The sequence below is a fragment of the Crinia signifera genome, chromosome 2 (genome assembly GCF_055691185.1).
Source record: "Crinia signifera chromosome 2, ASM5569118v1, whole genome shotgun sequence".
NCBI classification, from domain to species: Eukaryota; Metazoa; Chordata; class Amphibia; order Anura; family Myobatrachidae; genus Crinia; species Crinia signifera.
Genome location: NC_139218.1, coordinates 349,372,341 through 349,392,469, shown reverse-complemented (window position 1 = coordinate 349,392,469; position 20,129 = coordinate 349,372,341). Strand labels below are relative to the sequence as shown.

At 43.3% G+C, this 20,129-nt stretch overlaps 1 protein-coding gene across 1 annotated transcript in view; it reads right to left on the bottom strand.

Moving 5' to 3' along the window:
- MRPS31 (mitochondrial ribosomal protein S31) overlaps nucleotides 1–17,087 on the bottom strand; it is a 71,541-nt gene extending 54,454 nt beyond the window's left edge. The window contains exons 1-4 of the mRNA XM_083169739.1: nucleotides 16,917–17,087; nucleotides 14,890–15,213; nucleotides 11,650–11,805; nucleotides 3,845–3,931 (exon numbers count right to left, since the gene is read on the bottom strand). Of these exons, the coding sequence (XP_083025865.1) occupies nucleotides 3,845–3,931; nucleotides 11,650–11,805; nucleotides 14,890–15,213; nucleotides 16,917–16,975 (626 nt within the window). The 5' untranslated portion in view covers nucleotides 16,976–17,087. The remainder of the gene's footprint in view (nucleotides 1–3,844; nucleotides 3,932–11,649; nucleotides 11,806–14,889; nucleotides 15,214–16,916) is intronic.
- Between the last annotated feature and the right edge of the window lie 3,042 nt (nucleotides 17,088–20,129).

The following is a 20,129-nucleotide window of genomic DNA, read 5'->3' as shown; positions in this document are numbered from 1 at the left end:
TTTCTAATCACTGTAATCATTATGCTCATTCTTAATTTTGTTATCACTAAATTTCACCAGTTAATCGTTAAACGCATTGTTGTTACTGTGTCAGATGAATGTTATTGAAGGTGTGAATGTGTCCCAAAAACAGCAACACTATCCATGTTATCCCGAAGCGTGGCAAGTGGGCCGGCGGAACGCATCCTCTGACCTTTTCATACCCCCACTATGCACACATCTCATGCCATGGGTACTTATACAATGCAATATCGCATCGCATCTCATTAGGTGCCATGCGATCCTATGCGATATTTCATTGTATAAGCACTCCTGTGAAGTTAACATGCATATCGCATCACATCGCACAGCACTATAGACGGTACGCGATGCGATTTTCCTAAGCAGAATAGCACACCAAGCTATTTGCTTAGTGGGCGTCGTGATAATACACAAGTACAGGTTGAGTATCCCGTATCCAAAATGCTCGGGACCAGGAGAATTTTGGATAACGGATTATTCCGTATTTCGGAATATTTTAATATTTCAATGATGTATTTTGAAGTATCTTGCATGTATGCTGTATAAACACATAATATACACACAAATATATTTTATTACCACATAAAATACACACAAATATATTTTAATTGTTCAAAAAACAAGGTTTCAAAACGTGAAACAAAATGTGTGTACTATCTCAGCACTGAATTTGAATGCCAAGCAATCATTGTCTTGCACATATATAGTGCCAGTTACATATCATGTCCCCAGTGATGCTGTGACATATGTCCCCAGTGAGTTTTTAGCAAAAAAAAAAAATTTTTTTCACTTTCTGGAATGTCCGTATTTCGGAATAATTCGGATAACGGATATTCGGATACGGGATACTCGACCTGTACCCGATATGCTGATAGGATATGAATGAATGAATGCATGCAGCGGCAACCATTAATTACTTTCATCTTTCCTTAAAAAAAAAAATATCACATATATGGTTGTGTATTTAAATTAATTAAAATGAATAGCCGGTAGTGTATATGGTATGTGTGCACTATTTAGAAAATGCTTGTCCCCTTGCACAGTGGGTTTTGCGCAGTACTGTATGTCTGCCACAAGAAACTTGGATACAGGTTAGTACAGACACTAATTAAGTTGATCATAATGAAAATAAAGGTTAAGCGCGCATGGTATCCCCTCTTCCCAATGCTAATGGTGCATGGACTGTAAAGTATATATAGGTATTTTAAGCTTTCCATATCACAGATGAGTCCTGTATGTGTCATTAGTTAGTCTGCATCTTCCAGATGCTGCTAAGGTTCTAGCAATAAAACAATGTTTTCGCACTCACAGGCTATTTTCCCCTGGATTTCATTCTGAGAAATGCATAATGACTGAGTGATGGTATCACACTTGTAGATGCACCAGGGTTAACTCCTTCATTGCTAGCTGGCAGAGGAGCACTTCCAGCATGACTGGCTGGTTTACAAGAAGCCGACCTTGTCTAGCAGTAGTGCCTATCTCCCTTGTGGTCAGTCTGTGCTTGGACACTACTTAGCAGGCCAGGATTTATGCAGACAAAGCAAATATCAATAGATATCTTTTAATAGATACAGTAAGGTAAATGTAATTGGGAATATCCTAAAGGAAATGACTATTCCAGAGCGCACTTCTCCTGCAACCAGGGGGGGGGGGGGGAATAAGCACTTGAGACGGTCTATCAAGTTAAGCTCATGTTTCCTGGTAGTAGATAATGAGGAATATTCAATGCCGCCGGCGAGGGGGTTTGAACGGCGAGAATGGCTTGTTTTCAGTGAGGATCGCTGAAAACAAGCCATCTTCGCCGTGAAACACCCTCTTCTAATGCTGCTTGCCGTATTCATTGTTCTGGCAAAATCCGCAACGTCAGAGGATTTTAAACTGGGAGGTTCACCACAAATGCAGCGAGCCCACTGAATTTAGTGACGAGCCCGGCCATTTTGATGGCCGCACTTGCTGTTACCACCTCGCTTAAAAGAACCGGTGAGGAAGAAACGGCGAGTAAAGGGGGTGGCATTGAATACTCGCACTACTCGCCGCCCACATTGATCTTACCCCTTTATCTTATTCATCATAAAAGTAGACACACTGTAAAAGCCACTTGATGACGCACCGCCCTTCTACAGAAACAAACATGCTATTCCCGTATTTAAAAGAGTTTTCACAATGAACAGCGGTAATAAAATACATGAAAAAAGTGGTTTTAGGCAGTAAGAAGGGGAAAGAGCAAAACAATAACTTCCTGTCCATTATACAATTGCAGAGCACTGCAGCTACCTTTGGACCATTGAGAACAGAAAAAAGTAAAGCAGAAATCTCTGGTACAGAACCACCTGTAGCTTACGTGCCACTGACATTTAAGCATTAGCATAGCTAAATATGTGTAACATATACATGTTCCTGACTTTGCCAACAGCAAAGATTGTTTCACTTCTAAATCAAAAGCAAATCAGATGAATGTATACTTGACGGTGTAACCCGCAGCAGTTGAAGTGTAAGCTCTTGTAGCAGTTTTCATTATTTATATTGAGCATTGAGAAACAGCTTTTTTTTTATTTAGTGTTCACTGCGATATATGGTCATGAAGGCGACATGCATTGGTTCGACCATTGAAGGTCGACATGGGCATAAGTCAACACCTCAGAAGGTAGACATGGGGTTAGGTCAACAGAGTCATTAGGTTGACACAAGCTTTAGGTCAACATGGGCAAGGTCGACAGTCAAAAGGTCGACATGGGGTTTTTCATGGTTTTTTTTGTTTTGAGCGGATGTGTCCCGACAGGCGGTATTTCATGCCCTATCATCCACTAGGGCGTGGAGGGAGAATAAAATAGTGTGTCCGAAGAATGGCGAATGCGAGAGGATGCGGTGCACTGATACAGTGTCCATGTCGACATTTTGGACAAAAAAAAACGCTTTTGGCTGTCTACCTTGCCCATGTTGACATTCTGAGGTGTCGACCTAAGCCCATGTCGACCTTCAACTCATGCTTTGCACCTTATTTTGGGAACCAGGACTGGGCTAAGAGCCTCGTACTGGTTATAGATATACAGCGGGACCCCAATTTTTTTTTTCTTTTCTTTTTTACAGAGAATCATCACGTAGATCTGACTGATCTGTGCGATGCTTTGTGCTCATTTGTATTTGACTGCCGGGAAATGCGACAGCTAAATACGAACCACTTCACCATCGGAAAATACGAAACCGGAGAATATGGCAGCAGTGAAAATTAGCCATATTCTCCGTTCGTATTTTTGGACCGATAACAGCCGATCTCGGTCATACACGGGATCAGCCATCCTAGTAAGTTTCAGACATATTATCTAATATCTGGGATAATAAGTCAGATAACCGCCAGTAAGTGGATAAAATAAATTATATAAAAACACATTACCCCTTTTCATCCCATTTGTGCCGAAAAATGCTGAAATAAATTTTGAGGCACTAAAATTGGTAGCATTTGTGGGCAAAAAAAACTAAATCTCATCTGGATTAAGAGATGATGAAGAATTTATAAAAAAAAAAAACATTTACCCCTTTTCACTCCTTTGCGGGTGGAATTTTGTGAAATCACCCAATAACAAAAACAAAGTTACTTTCATAAATTCATAAAGGTTATAAGGTGCCCATACACGTGCCAATTCGGCCATGCGTTTTGGGCTTAAATAGCATCGCATTGCATTGCATGCCTTGTGCATGCAATGCGATGCGATAAAAAGCAAGTACAAAAAGTATGGGCAGCACATACTTTTTGTACTGTGCGATGAGAGCACAAATCGCAGCGCCGGAATCGGCACCTATAATGAAGAAGTGAAGAAGTTAGTACCTTGTGGGGTCTTTGCTGTTGAACTCTGACGCTTGTCTGGCAGTTTTAGGCCTATTTTTCACAATCTTCATCCCGGAGAGGACTGTGCTGGAGAACAAAAACACTATAATGTCAAAGTTGCTGGGAAATGGACATTTGTGTAGCCACCATCTATGTATAATATATATATATATATATATATGAAATCAATTTTTGGGGGGCGTGGTCTGGCACTCTGGATGAATTTAGGCAGCCACCGGGGGGCCATCCTGAGAGGAAATAGAAATGGCGTTGGATCACAATGAATTGAATCACGAGGCCTGAGAGTGCCGCCTCGTGATTCACTTCATTGTTATCCAACGCCATTTCTATATATTCACCAAATAAAAAAATACAAGTAAGTAAAGTTGTCAGTTTTTCTTAAGATTCCGATTTCTGATCCAACAGTCTGAGAGCAAGGACACAGACTGGATGGTACTTGTTTCCTATCTGGGCGCCCTCTACGTTAATTGCGCACCATGCTATTCTCCGTATAAAAATCGGATCGCATCGGATACCACAAATGCACATACACGATATTGAACGATGCGATCCGATTTCTTTCCCGCTTTTATGGTTGGCCCATAGGATATATAGGAAACCCCCCCCCTGATGGTTTAAAATGCGCCTCCATTGTTAACGCCACCCCAGTATTGACGTCAACCCGAAGCGTGGCGAGCGCAGCGAGCCCCGCGAGGGGCGGCGGTACGCGTCCTCCGACTTTTTCATACCCCCACTATCCACGTCGGCGTGGAGTTGAGAATAGAATAGTGTGGCGAGCGCAGCGAGCCACCGAGCCCGAAGCGTGGCGAGCCCCGCGAGGGGACGCGGATACTTCACAGGTATCCGTGTCCCCTCGCGGGCTTCACAGGTATCCGCGTGCGCTCGCCACACTATTCTATTCTCAACTCCACGCCGACGTGGATAGTGGGGGTATGAAAAAGTCGGAGGATGCGTACCGCCGCCGCTCGCCACGCTTCGGGTTGACGTCAATACTGGGGTGGCGTTAACAATAGAGGCGCATTTTAAACCATCAGGGGGGGGTTTCCTATACAAATCGTGGGTTTGCGACATTGAAATCAATGTAAAATCGGGTCTCAGGGACCATTTAACATTGATTCCAATGTAAAAATCGGGGTTGATCGCGTCACCGCATGCGATGCGATCCGATTTAAAATGAAATCGGATCGGATAGCATCGTATGCCATCGTACATCATCGCGTACCGAATCCGATGCGATGCGATACGATTTAATTACGGTGCCGTACGTTGAAAACCTGGGCGCCCAGATAGGAAACAAGTACCGACTGGATATACCGATTACTTCCATCTCCTGAACGTACCTCTGGGTACAAGCTGTCTGGAGGAAAAACTCCTAGCTAAAAATAACTTGAGTTAATAACCATTTTCTGGCACTAGGAGCAATTTCTTCAATTTTATAGCAATATATGCCACACCCTGCTACTAAGACCATCAGTTACCATTCCTGAATTTGAGAAAACCCGATCACCCCTGATGAAGTCTATTTTGGACGAAACGCGTAGGGTCTACTCTATGAATTGATATCATTCAGGTGTTGGATCAGAAATCGGAATCTTAAGAAAAACTGACAACTTTACTTGTTGAAAAATGGAAAAAAAACTTTTTTTTTTTTTATTTGTCCAAATTTTATTTACTATTCCATAATTATTCATTAATTTATTCGGTGAATATATAGAGTGCACTTCTATACGCTTCTTTCTTTCATCTATCTACTCAATCCTCTATTGACAGCGAGGTTCCATAAAAGTGCTGCCATTTTAAATGCGCAATAAAAAGGGTCACACTCTCTGTGTGATAGATAGATATATCGATAGATAGATACACACACAAAGAATAGATTGGAACCCCATTAAAAAAAAATTTAACGGAAAAGAAACCCATATAGCATTTGTCACCTGTCATAAGGAAGAATCGTGTATACTAAGAAAATCAGTGTGTAAATTCTGACCAGTGCCAAACTTGCTTTGTTCTAAATTAATTATGTCAATTAATTTTGACATCGTTATGACTGGTATATGGTTTAGAAAACAGTAAATCAAGTTGTTGTATTTTTACAACTGTAAATAAGAGAAGAGGAGAGTTTGGATAAGAGAGTGATCCAGCAGGAAAGAGGGAGCCACTGACACAGAGAGTGGAACGCATAAGATAGAAAGAGTCAAGTTGTTGCTTCAATCAGGTTGGAAAGCACTGACACAGGCATGCTGCAACCAGTATCTTTACTAGGGACAATTAGCAAATATTTATTTGTGTAATAGGCTATAATGAGCATAGCCAGATATATCTACATGTTGTGATGCCGATCTGCAAACAGGAGACAGGAATCACAGTGGTCAGCAGGGCATCACTTTTCTATTATTAATATCTTTATTTGGGAAGGTGTCTCAACAGTTGCCATACAAAGTTTTGATCAAATAGAATAAAAAATAAGTCAAAGTATAAATATTATACACAACTATAACTATAGCCTAAAGGTGACTAGACATGATTATTGCTAATGATATGCATGAAAATTATATCGTTAATGCATAGTGGGCCTTATTCACTCTTAGAGGCAAATTCCTTCTCAGATGGACAAAACCATGTGCACTGCAGGGGGGCAGATGTAATTTGATTTGAGTGTTATTTTGTTTCTGTGCAGGGACAATACTGACTGCTTTATTTTTACACTGCAATATAGATCTCACTTTGAAGAAAAACCCCACACAAATCTAACTCTCTCTGCACAAGTAACATCTGCCCCACCTGCAGTGCACATGCACATGGTTTTGTCCATTTCAGAAGGAATTTGCCTCTAAGGGGGGAATTTACTAAAGGAAATTTGTAAAAAATAGGTGTATTTGTATCCAGAAATATACTTATTTTTGACATTTACTATCCCGAAAATACGGCAATTCGTATTCGTATTGATGTTCTATCAATACGAATTGCCGTATTTTCGGGATAGTAAATGTCAAAAATAAGTATATTTCTGGATACAAATACACCTATTTTTTACAAATTTCCTTTAGTAAATTTCCCCCTAAGAGTCAACTAGAATAAGGGCCAGTGTGTTCGTATTTTGTTGTTGTATTCCATGGGTCTTCAAACTGTGGCCCTCCAGATGTTGTGAAACTACATGTTCCAACATGTTAGCAAGTGGAATGGGAACCGGTCTGCAGCGCTGGACAATATGAATAAATTTACTGGAAATCCCAAAGAGAAGCAGTCCACTCCGTAGTTTCAAGGTAAAAAAAAGTACTGAATGCTTTATTAAATAAAAAGTCACATAAAAGGAAGAAAATTTCCTTAAAAAATCACACAAAAACAGTCTAAAAGTATATAAAAAAGGATTCACTCTCTTCTTTGCATAGGAGAGAAAACAATTTAAAGGTAGCTCACCAGATTCTTGGAGACGCAAGTATCCCTGTATACTCCAGACTGCACTATAGGTCCTTATGGTGGGTACACCTATCTGGGTGTATGGGGTGTTTCAGGGCTGGGAGGCCGTTCTGCCACTACGGTTACCTCTCTAGTCCTTATGGATTCCCCAGATCTCAGCTCCACCCGGACTCACGGTATTGCGCTTTGGGTTCTGGAAGCCGCACTGCCACTACGGTTATTCCTTCCTCCTTCTGCGCTCACCTGCAGATCTTTACTGTGTAGTGTATCTGGATGGGTACTTTCAGGACAAAAGGGACCGTACTGCCACTTGGGTCCTAAGTCCTTACTCTTCCCCAAAAGGAATCCCCGGTGTCTGGTATAACACGGAATGGAGGGCCGCACTGCCACTGCGGTTTATTTCCCTTGCGTGGTTCCCCGTCCCGGGTCCCGTTTAAAGAGTGTCCGGCTTTGATGTAAAGTGCAGGCACACTCCTCCGCCTCTGCTGCCTGCGCTTGCAGCGTTTGGCGGGCACACAGGTCCAAAAGTTCTTAGCTGGATACTGTGTGATAATACAGGGGACTCTGGTCTGTTTGGAGTCTGGTCTTTTCTCCTTCTCTCCACAAGCAATATCCTCCAGCTGCTCACCAACTAGTTTCTACCAATTATGGTCTTTGTCAAGGTGCACCTTGACAAAGACCATAATTGGTAGAAACTAGTTGGTGAGTCCGGGTGGAGCTGAGATCTGGGGAATCCATAAGGACTAGAGAGGTAACCGTAGTGGCAGAACGGCCTCCCAGCCCTGAAACACCCCATACACCCAGATAGGTGTACCCACCATAAGGACCTATAGTGCAGTCTGGAGTATACAGGGATACTTGCGTCTCCAAGAATCTGGTGAGCTACCTTTAAATTGTTTTCTCTCCTATGCAAAGAAGAGAGTGAATCCTTTTTTATATACTTTTAGACTGTTTTTGTGTGATTTTTTAAGGAAATTTTCTTCCTTTTATGTGACTTTTTATTTAATAAAGCATTCAGTACTTTTTTTTACCTTGAAACTACGGAGTGGACTGCTTCTCTTTGGGATTTCCAGTAAATTTATTCATATTGTCCAGCGCTGCAGACCGGTTCCCATTCCACTTGCTAACATTTGTACCTTTTTTGGGTGTTATTGAGATTGAAACACCATTTGAGAACCACTGCAGCAGAGGGATTAAGGAGCGCTAGAGAATTCCCGGAACTCTGCTTTTTTCACATGTTCCAACATGCATTGCCACATTTTTTTCTATAAGAGTATGCCAAAACTGTCAGGGCATGCTGGGACATGTAGTTCCACAACATCTGGAGGGCCACAGTTTGAAGACCCAATGTTGTATTCGCTGCCCTCAGTCGTCTGTACATGCAGTAAAATCCAGGCTATTTCATCATCAACAACAGCATGCTCCTGGATGTGGACATGGAAAAATATCGTTTGAGGTGTATGCACTATGGGGGTTATTCAGTCCTGATCATTGTTGTGTGAATTCACAAGCCGGTAGATAATTGTACGATTGCGCATGCATACGGTTTGTAGAGCGCATGCACTAAGCCAAACAGCGACAAAAATTAGCAATTGCTTTTTTCAGAATTCCCTCAGCTACTTATGTATTAGCAGGGCGCCCATTACGTAGTTTGCGTAGTGGTGTATTGAGAATACCAATACGCCACTATGCTGGCTACGGAAACTACGTAACTTACGCAAACTATGTAATTTACGTACTTGGAGCTGTGCTAATACATAATGGTTCATATCCCCACTATCCACGGCATACCCCCAGTATCCACGTGGGTGTGGAGTTAATCTTATAAAGTGTGGTGAGCGCAGCAAGCCACTGAGCCCGAACCGTGGCGAGGGTACGCGGACACGCGTGCACTCCCACGCTTTATAAAATTAACTCCACGCCCACGTGGACAATGGGTGTATGACGTGGATAGTGGGGATATGATTGTGTTAGTGTGTGTGTGTGTAGTATACTTACCCTCAACGACGTCCCCTCCGGCACTCGGCTCCTCGTCCTCCATAACAGTAACCACCGGCAGCAATGTACACAATAAGCATAGTGCCGCTGGGGGGAGCAGGGAAACCATGTGATGCTCCCCGAGCGGCAGTACGATGAATTACTAACATTGCTGCCGCCCAGTCAGGACACATCTTGAAGGTCAGTGAATTGAATCTTGCAGCCGATCAGCGTTCCATTTGCAAGTCATTGGCGGCTATCTGATCGCAGGGCTCTGCAAATTCGCACAGCTGTGATCAGGTCTGAATTAGGCCCTCTCTCATTCGTACTCTCAGCAGTTCCAGGCAGTTCAAGGGAATTAGTTATTAATATTTTATTGTTTGCACTGTCCTCTAATGCAGGAATGTCCAAACTATGGCCCTCCAGCTGTTGTGAAACTACAAATCCCAGTATGCTGTGCAATAGTTTTAGCATTCCCTAATAGCAAAACTGTGGCAAGGCATGATGGGACTTGTAGTTTCACAACAAATGGAGGGCCGTAGTTTGGACATGCCTGCTCTAATGTGTACCCAACTTAAGTACATAGCAGAAGTGTACTAGAAAATCACAGAAAGGGCAAGACACATAACGGGAAAGGGGAAGGCAACGTGCTGTTGCTCAAAAGAGGGGTATGGTATAACAGACATACAGGGGGAAATTTACTAAGAATATGATGTATCGTATTCTTAATACGACTTCATACGGCTGTTTCAGCCGTATGCAATTTTGTGTTCCGGAGGGTAATTTACAAAGCAGTCAAATAAGATGGCGTATTGATTCGTATTAGCGGCCATATATACGGCCGCTAATACGAATTTGTATAGGCAGTCTGCACGGATCAGTCACATCCATGCTGGCTGCAGTGTGTCAAAAAAATAGAAAAATAAATTTAAAAAACAGCGTGGGGTCCCCCCCACGGCCGTAACCAGCACCAGGCTGAAAGAGCCGGGGCTGGTTATAACAAAAAAAAAATAAAAAAAAAATAAATAAATAAAAACAGGAAACTTGGCAAATAGGGGTTCCCCGATTTTTTTAAAACCAGCCACAGGCTCCAGGGCCGGGCTGGTTCCCAAAATATGGGGGACAACATGACTAGGGGTCCCCCGTATTTTAAGAACCAGCCCCAGACCCAACCAGCCAGCAGGGTAATGTCACAGCTGGGGGACACTTATTATATAAGGTCCCGTGGCCAAAACATTCACCCTACTGACCAGTCAGCGTGGCCAGGGGGACCCCCCAATAAAGGCCCCCCCCTCCAGGACTTACCTGACCAGGCTGAAGCCTGGTGCTGTCTCCGGTGACCCTGGGCTGTGGTCACCGGGCTAATTAGCTGGTGTAAAAAAAATAAAAAAAGAGAAGAATAAACTATTGTTTAATACTGTGGAACTATGAGTCCCAGCAAACCTCCCCCGCATGCTGGGACTTGGAGAGCCACAAGTCCCAGCATGCCAGGCATTAAAGGGCCCGCTGGCACTTGTAGTTCCACAGTATTAAAAATAGTAAAATAAACACACACCGACAGATGAAAAATAAAACTTTAATACATCCAAAGCCCGTTCATACTGATACTTACCTATCTTGAGCCTATAGGTAGGTCCTGGGTCCAGGATCCGAATAAATCCATAGGGGTACGTGTGGAAGAAAATCCTACTCACAAAGGTCCTCCAGCGAAGATCATGTCCTCTTCTGTCCGACGTAGTCCAGGTCTTCTTAAAAAAAAAAAAAACACAACACCCGACTATTCGGGCCGGTACCCGCGATGGACTGAGGAGAGACGCTGATGTTTCATCTTCAGCACCTCTCCTCCGAATGATTCTATTAGCCGCCTAGCGGCCAATCAGGAGCCGAGAAAGTTCTATTAGGTTTGTATATTTATTTATTATGGTATGTTTAACCTTTTCCTGACCACTTATTTATGTTATTTAAACGTTTGATACAGCCTATACTATAGACCATCTATATAATGTTAAATATTAATACTGCATTCCCATACAGTATCAAGTGTATAAAACACCAAGGTGTACATTAATGTCCAGGGTCGTTACTAGTTCACTACTGCTCCCGCAGATTCCCACCCATGCTGTAATGTTCTGTAGAATGGGAGATTGTGGATTGCATTTGCAAAACAGGGCAACCAAAAATAAAAACAATTGAATTACCCACACAGAGAGAAGCCAAGCTGTAAATCAATGTGCTGTATTCTCAACAAAAAGTGAATGTAAAGCCACTTAAATTTGTTAATTTGAACAGTGGTAATGAAGCCCGCTGCATCTGTAATAGCAGGTAAGCCTATATCCTGTGAAAACAGATATCCAGCAAATGCCAATCACTCAAACACACTGATGACTAACCTGATGTTCGGCTCCACTTTCCTCTGTGCCTCAGCCATCTGTTTGTGTATGCGCAGCTGCCGGAGAAGTTCAGATTCCACTTGATTTTTCTGTGACGGAAAAGCTGAAGCGACAGCGGATGCTGCGGCCTCTAATTCCGGGCTCACCGGCGTCTCTCTAAAACAGAAATGTACGGTTATGAGCACGGAAATCTAACAAGCGTAACAGGACCTAGCACCTGACAACCTCACTTAGATCTTGTTCAAACACTTCTAATAACATAATTATAAAGATAGATAGATACAATGTAATAATATGATCTCACACAGGAAACAAATACATTTATAGCTTTATCTCAAAAAAGTCACAATATCGAGTCATTAGACTAGGATTTCATTGAATAAAGCTACATTTATTATTCTGCACTAACACAAGCTCATGATTATAAATAACCCAAGTTAGAAGCAGGAATCTTATTGCGCATTCTAGCACCCTGTATCCATCAGAGCCCATGCAGTTCTTCTCTCCTGCCTGGGGTGTCACGGTCTGCTGTGGTATCTCTATAGTATTGTAGCCTTTATCTCAATATAGAACAAACTGCATTGGAAGCACCAAAGCAGATAGAGACACCCCAGCCTGGAAAGATGAAAAGGTTTTGAAAGGTGTAGGAATGAACACTATAGGCCCATACATACTGGGCGACTGAGCTGAAAGTCGCTCAAAACAACAGGTTTGAGCAGCTTTCAGCTCAAAGCCGCCCAGTGTGTATGCCCCGGTGATGAGCGGTGAGCGCTGCTGCGCGCTCCCGCATCATCGCCGGGAAAGCCGTTCATCTGCTGGTTATACCAGCAGATGAGCAGCTTTCAGGACGGCTTTGCATAGCGCTCCGCTATGCAATGCCGTCCTCCCCCCCTCCGTTGGCGTCGGGCAGTGGAAAAGCCGCTCAGTGTATATGCACTGAGCGGCTTTCCCCGCAGCGATGACAGCAGTCATCGCTGTCCATACACGCTGGGCATAGTCAGTGTGTATGGACAGCGTGTATGGACCTTATGAGTCTAAAGCATGGATGGACAGACAAGTTGTTTTAACACCAAAGCAATAACCGTGTAAAAGCAATTAATTGATACTGTCCTGCTAATGCCCCTGGCGAAGAGTGGGTACAGATAGCGAGCAGCAGACTTGAAGACTCAAGCTAGGTACATAACGGAACAATGTTGGCACGATATGCCGTTTTGTAAGGATATATTGCCTACATCGCTCAGTGTGTATTGGTTCCTAGGTGTCGGAAGTGATGTGTAAACAATCTGTAAGGGCAATCCCATAGCGATATGGTTCTATACCAATTTCATCAACACTGGGTATTATTAATCCCCCTTTAAGTAACCATAATTGTGTTTATATTTAGCGATGGATAATCATATCACATGAATCCCCCACTTGATCACCTCTTAACAGCCATTTACAAAAAGTAAATACACAAAAATAAACACAATATATGAGGATAATAGGTATAAGAAAGGAGAGAATGTCTTGGGCATGGGTCCTCAAACTGCAGCCCTCCAGATGTTGTGAAACTACAAATCCCAGCATGCCTTGCCACAGTTTTAACACTCCCTTATAGCAAAACTGTGGCAAGGCATGCTGGGATTTGTAGTTTCACAACATCTGGAGGGCCGCAGTTTGAGGACCCATGGTCTTGGGAATACATCCAATCACATCTCATAGAGCTCATATAACATATTTACAGCACTGACTGGCTCCATCTATCCTATCTAGAGAAAATTATAGTGAAATGAAGTTCCTCATAAAGGCCACTGGGAGGCATTGAATTTAATTTGTAGATCCAGTTGCTCTGTTTCAGTGTCTCATGACAATTCCCTCCTCTTCTAAGGGGGGGATACAGTCGAAGGGTAAGAACTTAAAACCTTTCAGTTGGTGTCCAGCAATTCGAAGTGTTTCGTTATGGGGGGTAGACCGGTGCAAACCAATCCGCTCCTTTAGCATATGTATGGTCTTTCCCACATAAATCTTATTGCAGGGACATTGGATTAGATCATTTGGTTTCACAATCCATACGATATCGGATCGGATGTTTGCGTCCAGTCTGTGGATATTGCCAGCTGCTACCTGACATGATGAATTTACAATTAACGCATCAAGTGCATTTTTCCACTCCTACACCTGTATCCAACCAGGTATTCTTCTTCACCATCGTGTACCCAATATCATTGTAGATCACTTTTTGTTTAACATTGACACCCCTTATAACAAAAGAGTGGTGTTTTATCGCACTGTTGGCGTATTATAGGATCTGTGCGTAATATCTGCCAGTGTTTTAATATAGCCGCCCTGAGAAGGTTGGAATTAATGGAATAGGTGTTGGAGAATATTAGCCGATCATCTCCTGCTTTCTTCGGATGGCATGCAAGTAGGTCCTCTCTCCTCAGACTGAGGGGCAGATTTATTAATCTCGGTGAAGTGATAAAGTGTCTGGTTTTTATCACCGGACTGAGAAATTACAGGCTTGGTTTGAAAAGCAACAGGTAGGAGCTGATTGGCTGGTGATAAAAACCAGACACTTTATCACTTCACCGAGCTTAATAAATCTACCCTTTAGGCATCTATTTTTGGCCTCCGCTGCCTCCCCTGGGTCAAATCCTCTATCCACAAAGCATTGACCCATTTAGTTCAAAGTGTCCATCAACACTTGCCTATCAGTAGTGATTCTCACAGCCCTCACCAGCTGTAAGAAGAGAAAACCCCTCTTCAAAGGTAGAGGATGAAAACTAGTTGCTATATACAAACTATTTTTGTCCAAGGCTTCTTGAAAAATTTAATTAAGAGCCAATTTAGCTTAGTCACAAATCTATCAAGCTCACTCGGGTTCCAATCCACTCCATGAATAGATAATCTATAAAACATACGTACATTGATATGATGCCTGAAAATTCATCATCTGCCATAATATATTTCTTTTCATAAATAAATTAGCTTAGGATGGGGCCATTTTTGACCCCATAGCTGTTCCCTTAAGCTGTAAATAAAAGGTATTAGAAGCAACAACAAAAACTCAATTGGTGGACCGACATAGTGTGGACTGGAACCAATGCATGATTTAACTGCGTTACTACCCTCTGAATGTTCAATATTGATGTACAAATTTGTGACGTAAAATGTCACTAGTATAAAATCAGTTGAAGGCTGGCCAAACTGTTCCAATTTGTTTAGGACAAACACATATACAAGTTATCTATGTCTTACTCTTCTGGTTGAACTTCTTCTGCCACCATCTGGAACATTTTACTTGCGCTCTCTATAGGTTGACGTTCTGTTAAAATTTGCTGCTTGATCCTCTTTTCCTTGATTGCTTGGAACTTCTGCTTTGAGCTTACTTCAACCTTCATGCCACTAATCAAGTCCAACAAGTTTTCTTTCTTTGATGGCACTGCAGTCTCTTCCTTGACTTGCCCCGATATTTTATTCTCGGCTTCTCCAGGTGGTTTAGTTGCACCATCATCGGCAGAGGATTTTTCACAGTGGAGAACACTACCAAGAGTGAACCTTCTAAGGACCTGATCTGCATACCTACAGGAACAATACATTAACAGGTTATAAAGCGTTACACACAACAGTATCATAGGATAATATATTTGTATATGCAGGCATCTCATGAGAAAATATCTTCTACATTTTTACAATTATTGTATACAATATCGCATCTCAGTTTTGCGATGAGATCTAGTACAAAAAGTATGTGCAGCACATACTTTTTGTACTAGGTCTCATCGCAAAACCGAGATGGGATCAGATGCGATATTGTGTACAATATTGTATACAATAATTGTAACGTGTATGGGCACCTTAAGAATGGTATGGGATTACCTATTCCTTGAGCGGTTGTTGTTTTCAGTCAAAATATTTTTTGTAAACAGAGATAAAGTGCAGCAGTCATAGGCCAAGTTAATGGTATACTTTTGTATATAAAGTAAAGTTATTTGCTCATTAAGGGCCAGATGGATCAAGCTTCAAAAAGTGATAAAGTTGAGAGTGATAAACAACCAGCCAATTTGCTCCTACCTGCCATTTTTCAAACCCAGTCTGTAACATGGCAGTTAGGAGCCGATTGGCTGGTTGTTTGTCACTCTCCATTTTATCACTTTTTGAAGCTCGATACATCTGGCCCTAATTGTGATATGACAATAAAAAAGAAACCATATCAATGAGACAAAAGATTAAGAAGACATCATCCATCACGGCCATATAGGGCACACTGTGCCCCTGACACATGTCACATCATGACATAGCAGAATAAGTGCAGGTAACAGGAACTAGGCACCTGGTGTGTCTTAAAGACAACTCTCCATAAAGCAGCATGTATTTCAGGCACCTCCGCAAACTGCATACAGGTGCAGTCAAGGCTACACCTGTACCATTCCATTGGCCTTGGGTCCTGGTTTCCACTAATGTCATATATTCATGAATTCCATCCATGCTCAGTGCAATTAAAACAGCAGATTAAAAATAATACCCGTACACACGGGGCGACAGGAGCCCCATGCTGAGGGAGGTGCTTAAGCACACATCGCTGGCAATTTAAATAGATTTTGACTGCATGCAGTCAAAATCTAGTCCGGTGACGCACGGCACCGTGCATCGCTGTCCCTATGGCCTGTACACACGTGCAATCCGTGCTTAAGCCATCTAAACAAGTCTGTTATAAAATGGCGCAAATATTTTTCTTTAAAAAGAGAAAATAAAGCAAGCAGTTAAATAAAATGTACAACAGTAATTACAAGTGTAATGAGTACTTAAGCAACTGCTCACTTGAATAAATCAATGAATTTCAACATGAATAACAATTTATTTTGAATGCAAAATGCCCAGATCTCCCAAGTTGTAAGTTCGCCAATGTCACAATCACCTCTTACCAGGGGGACACACACTAGTGACACCATCACCACCTGAGCTCGTTGGAACACTCACTAACAACACCATCACAGTGACACCCCCCCCCCCCCCCCCCCTCCCTCAGGCTGTCACACACCAGTGACACCATTGACCATTCCTGCCTCCCCCAGTCACACAGATACCAGTGACATGGTCAGTCACACACCCCGATACAGGCTGTGACACCATTGCCACCTCCCCCAGTCACACAGACACCAGTGACACCATCACCTCTTTCCACCACCTTCCCCAGTCACAGACACCACACCAGTGACACCATCACCTCCTTCCCCAGTCACGCACACACCACACAACAGTGACATCATATTATAATGAAGCACCTGCTGCCGGGCAAGGGACGAGTTCCTCCGCACAGAGACAGCAGGGCTCTCTGGTACATCTTTGCAGCCAGCGTGACCCTTACAAGGGGGAGAGCAAAACGAGGACACAACGCGCTGCAGTGTGAGGCTTCCGGCCAGAAACTAGAGTAACGAGAAAAGGTTCCTACACAAAAGGTGCCGCTCAGCGTCAGGGATTGCGAATAGCCAATCTGTATACAGGGAGCTGTTACGCCGTAGTGTCTGCCATGGCAGTGTCACCAGCAGGGCATGTCCTGTATGCAGAATGACCGAACACAGAATATGACAGGTTTCTTGAACAATAGAAATATAACCCGTTACGGTTGTTCCCCCAAAGGAAGCGGACACTAAGTCTACTTAATAAAGGTCGACCACTAGAGGTCGACAGTGCTTAGGTCAACACCTGAAATAGTCGACATGGCTAAGGTTGACAGAGTCAAAAGGTTGACAAGCATTTGGTCGCCAATGGGAAGGTTGACAGTCAATTTGCCGACATGTGCTATATCATACCCTACCATCCTCAGCGCTTTACAGAGTATAGCTGAACATTCACATCAGTCCCTGCCCCAGTGGAGCTTACAATCTATATTCCCTACCACACATATACACGCACACAGACATTCTAGGGTTAATTTATTTTTTTGTTTTGGAGCCAATTAACCTACCTATATATTTTTGGATTGTGGGAGGAAACAGGAGTACCCACGCAAACATGGGGAGATTATACAAACTCCACACAGTAAGAGCCATGGTGGGGATCAAACCCATGACCTCAGCGCTGTGCGGCAGTAATGCTAACCATTACACCATCCGTGCTGCCACTTACACTCTTTATACACTGCCACTAATACCCAGGTTATTGCTGTGATAACCCAGGTGACGACTCAGTGGAAAAGAGTCGTCACCCCAATAAAAAAATAGATAAAACCTGGTCCAGTGACCCAGGTAGTGACTAGGGTTGGACACGGGAAGGCAGGCAGTGTAAATGGGTAACCTGGGTCATCTCTACCTGCCTGTCTCCACAGTGACAGACACCCTCCCGGACGGGACACCCCAACCCACTTTAGGTCACAGGTTCAGCGCTCCTGGATCTGTACAAGGAACAGTTGAAATTTTGACCTAATCTCTGGGAGATCTGGATTTACCGGTGCTTTGAGATGAAGGAGTAAATTTACTAAAATGGGAGTTCTATTGAAGATGGGATGTTGCCCATTACAACAAATCAGATTCTACTTATTTATTTAGCACCTTTTAAAAGATAAAATATAGAATCTGATTGTTTGCTCTGGGCAACATCCCATCTTCAATAGAACTCACATCTTAGTGAATTTACCCCAATGTTGGCCAAAGAGAGACCCGGGAATAAAAGGGTCTGGCCCGGATTGCAACCGTGTTCCAAATCCTGGGTTGGACCTAGGATTTTGGTGGAAAAGGTGTATTAACCATCCAGTGTTTTATCACCAAATGTCCTTGTGTGACCTTGACAAAAGGATGGTGTGCTGTACCATGATACATACAGATGCTTGCTGCATAAGATTACCGCAGAGTGCCACCTACTTTCTTTGAATTCATCCAGGCTGTCACATAATGATGAGACAGATTTTAAACAGAAATATCTAGGACTGGAACTAGCACACTTATTTAAGACTATAGGCCAGATGCACTAAGCTTCAAAAGTGATAAAATGGAGAGTGATAAACAGCCAGCCAATCAGCTCCTGTCTGACATTTTTCAAACACAGTCTGTGGCATGGCAGGTAGGAGCTGATTGGCTGGCTGTTTATCACTCTCCACTTTATCACTTTTGAAGTTTAGAGAATCTGGCCCTATGTGTAATACATAACCATGTTACAGGAGTTCATAGATAGCACTGTTCAATGTTTGAATATCACATCCTTTAGATGGTCATCACCTCACGCCTGTGCTGCCCGCTGATGTAGAATAGAGGCCGTGCTGTCAGGCTCGCAGTAAGTTTTTATTCAATGGTAAAAATATCCAGAATGATCACGTTTCCCTGCCTGTCCTGTGCTGGGGTGTGGTATAGGGTTCCGACAGTCGGGATACCGACAGTCATTAGCCGACGTCGGGATCCCGACTGCCCCGACTCAGACAGCATGGTGAACACACGGTGACTCGCTACGCTCGCCACCTATTCTATTCTCCCTCTATGGGGGTCGTGGACCCCCACGAGGGAAAATAGCGGGTGGCCATCGGGCACCTGTCTGACGGCGTTTTAACAGTCGGTATCCCGACGTCGGGTAAATAACTGTCGGGACCGCGTCCAGCACCCCTGTGCTGTAGTGTGCAGTACATGGCAGAGAGGAGCACTGAATGAATTTCCTGTCAGAGTGTGACCCGTTGGGTTTTGGCCTTGCAGCCATTTAAGTTTGAAGTGAGGCATCACCTGGGGAAACAGCACCTCAATGCTGATACCCTTTACAGGAGGTTTGTAGGTCCTGATCCTCCAAGCAACCTTATGGTGAAGCTAGGAGATGAGGAAGAAGGCGAGGTGGGCGATCTCTGGAAGGTGGTGGAGGGCCTCACCTGAAAATTGTGTAGCTTGCACCGGCTTTCCCTAGATCGCAGGGCTTTGCCAGCACAAAACATTGCAGGCGCACCACAGTGCCTGGTGTGGATCATAGGGTTGACAGTGTCTAAGTCGACAGTCAATAAGTCGACCATAAAAGGTTGACAGACACAAGGTTGACATGAGAAAAAGGCCAGCATGGCATAGGTCGCTTTTGATCCAAGCAATAGGTCGACATGTGAAGGGGTCACCATGATTTTTTCACTTTTTTATGTCAATGTCGACCCCAGTTGATGTAGCATGAACCCTCGCAGTGCTTGCTTTACTCGCTATGCCCCAGGCATGATGTCTCGCTCTTTCTGCGCTTAGCACACAAAAGAATTGTGAAATTGTGTGGACCAATGCCATGTCAACCCATTTGCTTGTGTCGGCCTTTTGGCTATGTCAAGCTATTCCATGTCAACATTTTGTCTATGTCAACATAGTGCCTGTCATGGCCGACCTATTTACTGTTGACCTATCAAATGGATATCATACAGCCAGCCCCATAAAAGGAGAGCAGGGGGCAGGACATAGCATTTTGTGATGTCACAATAGTACAGGGTTCAGGAGATCTGTACACTACAGGCAGCTGTGAGGACTGCTTTAGTATTGTGCTGACCCTCACAT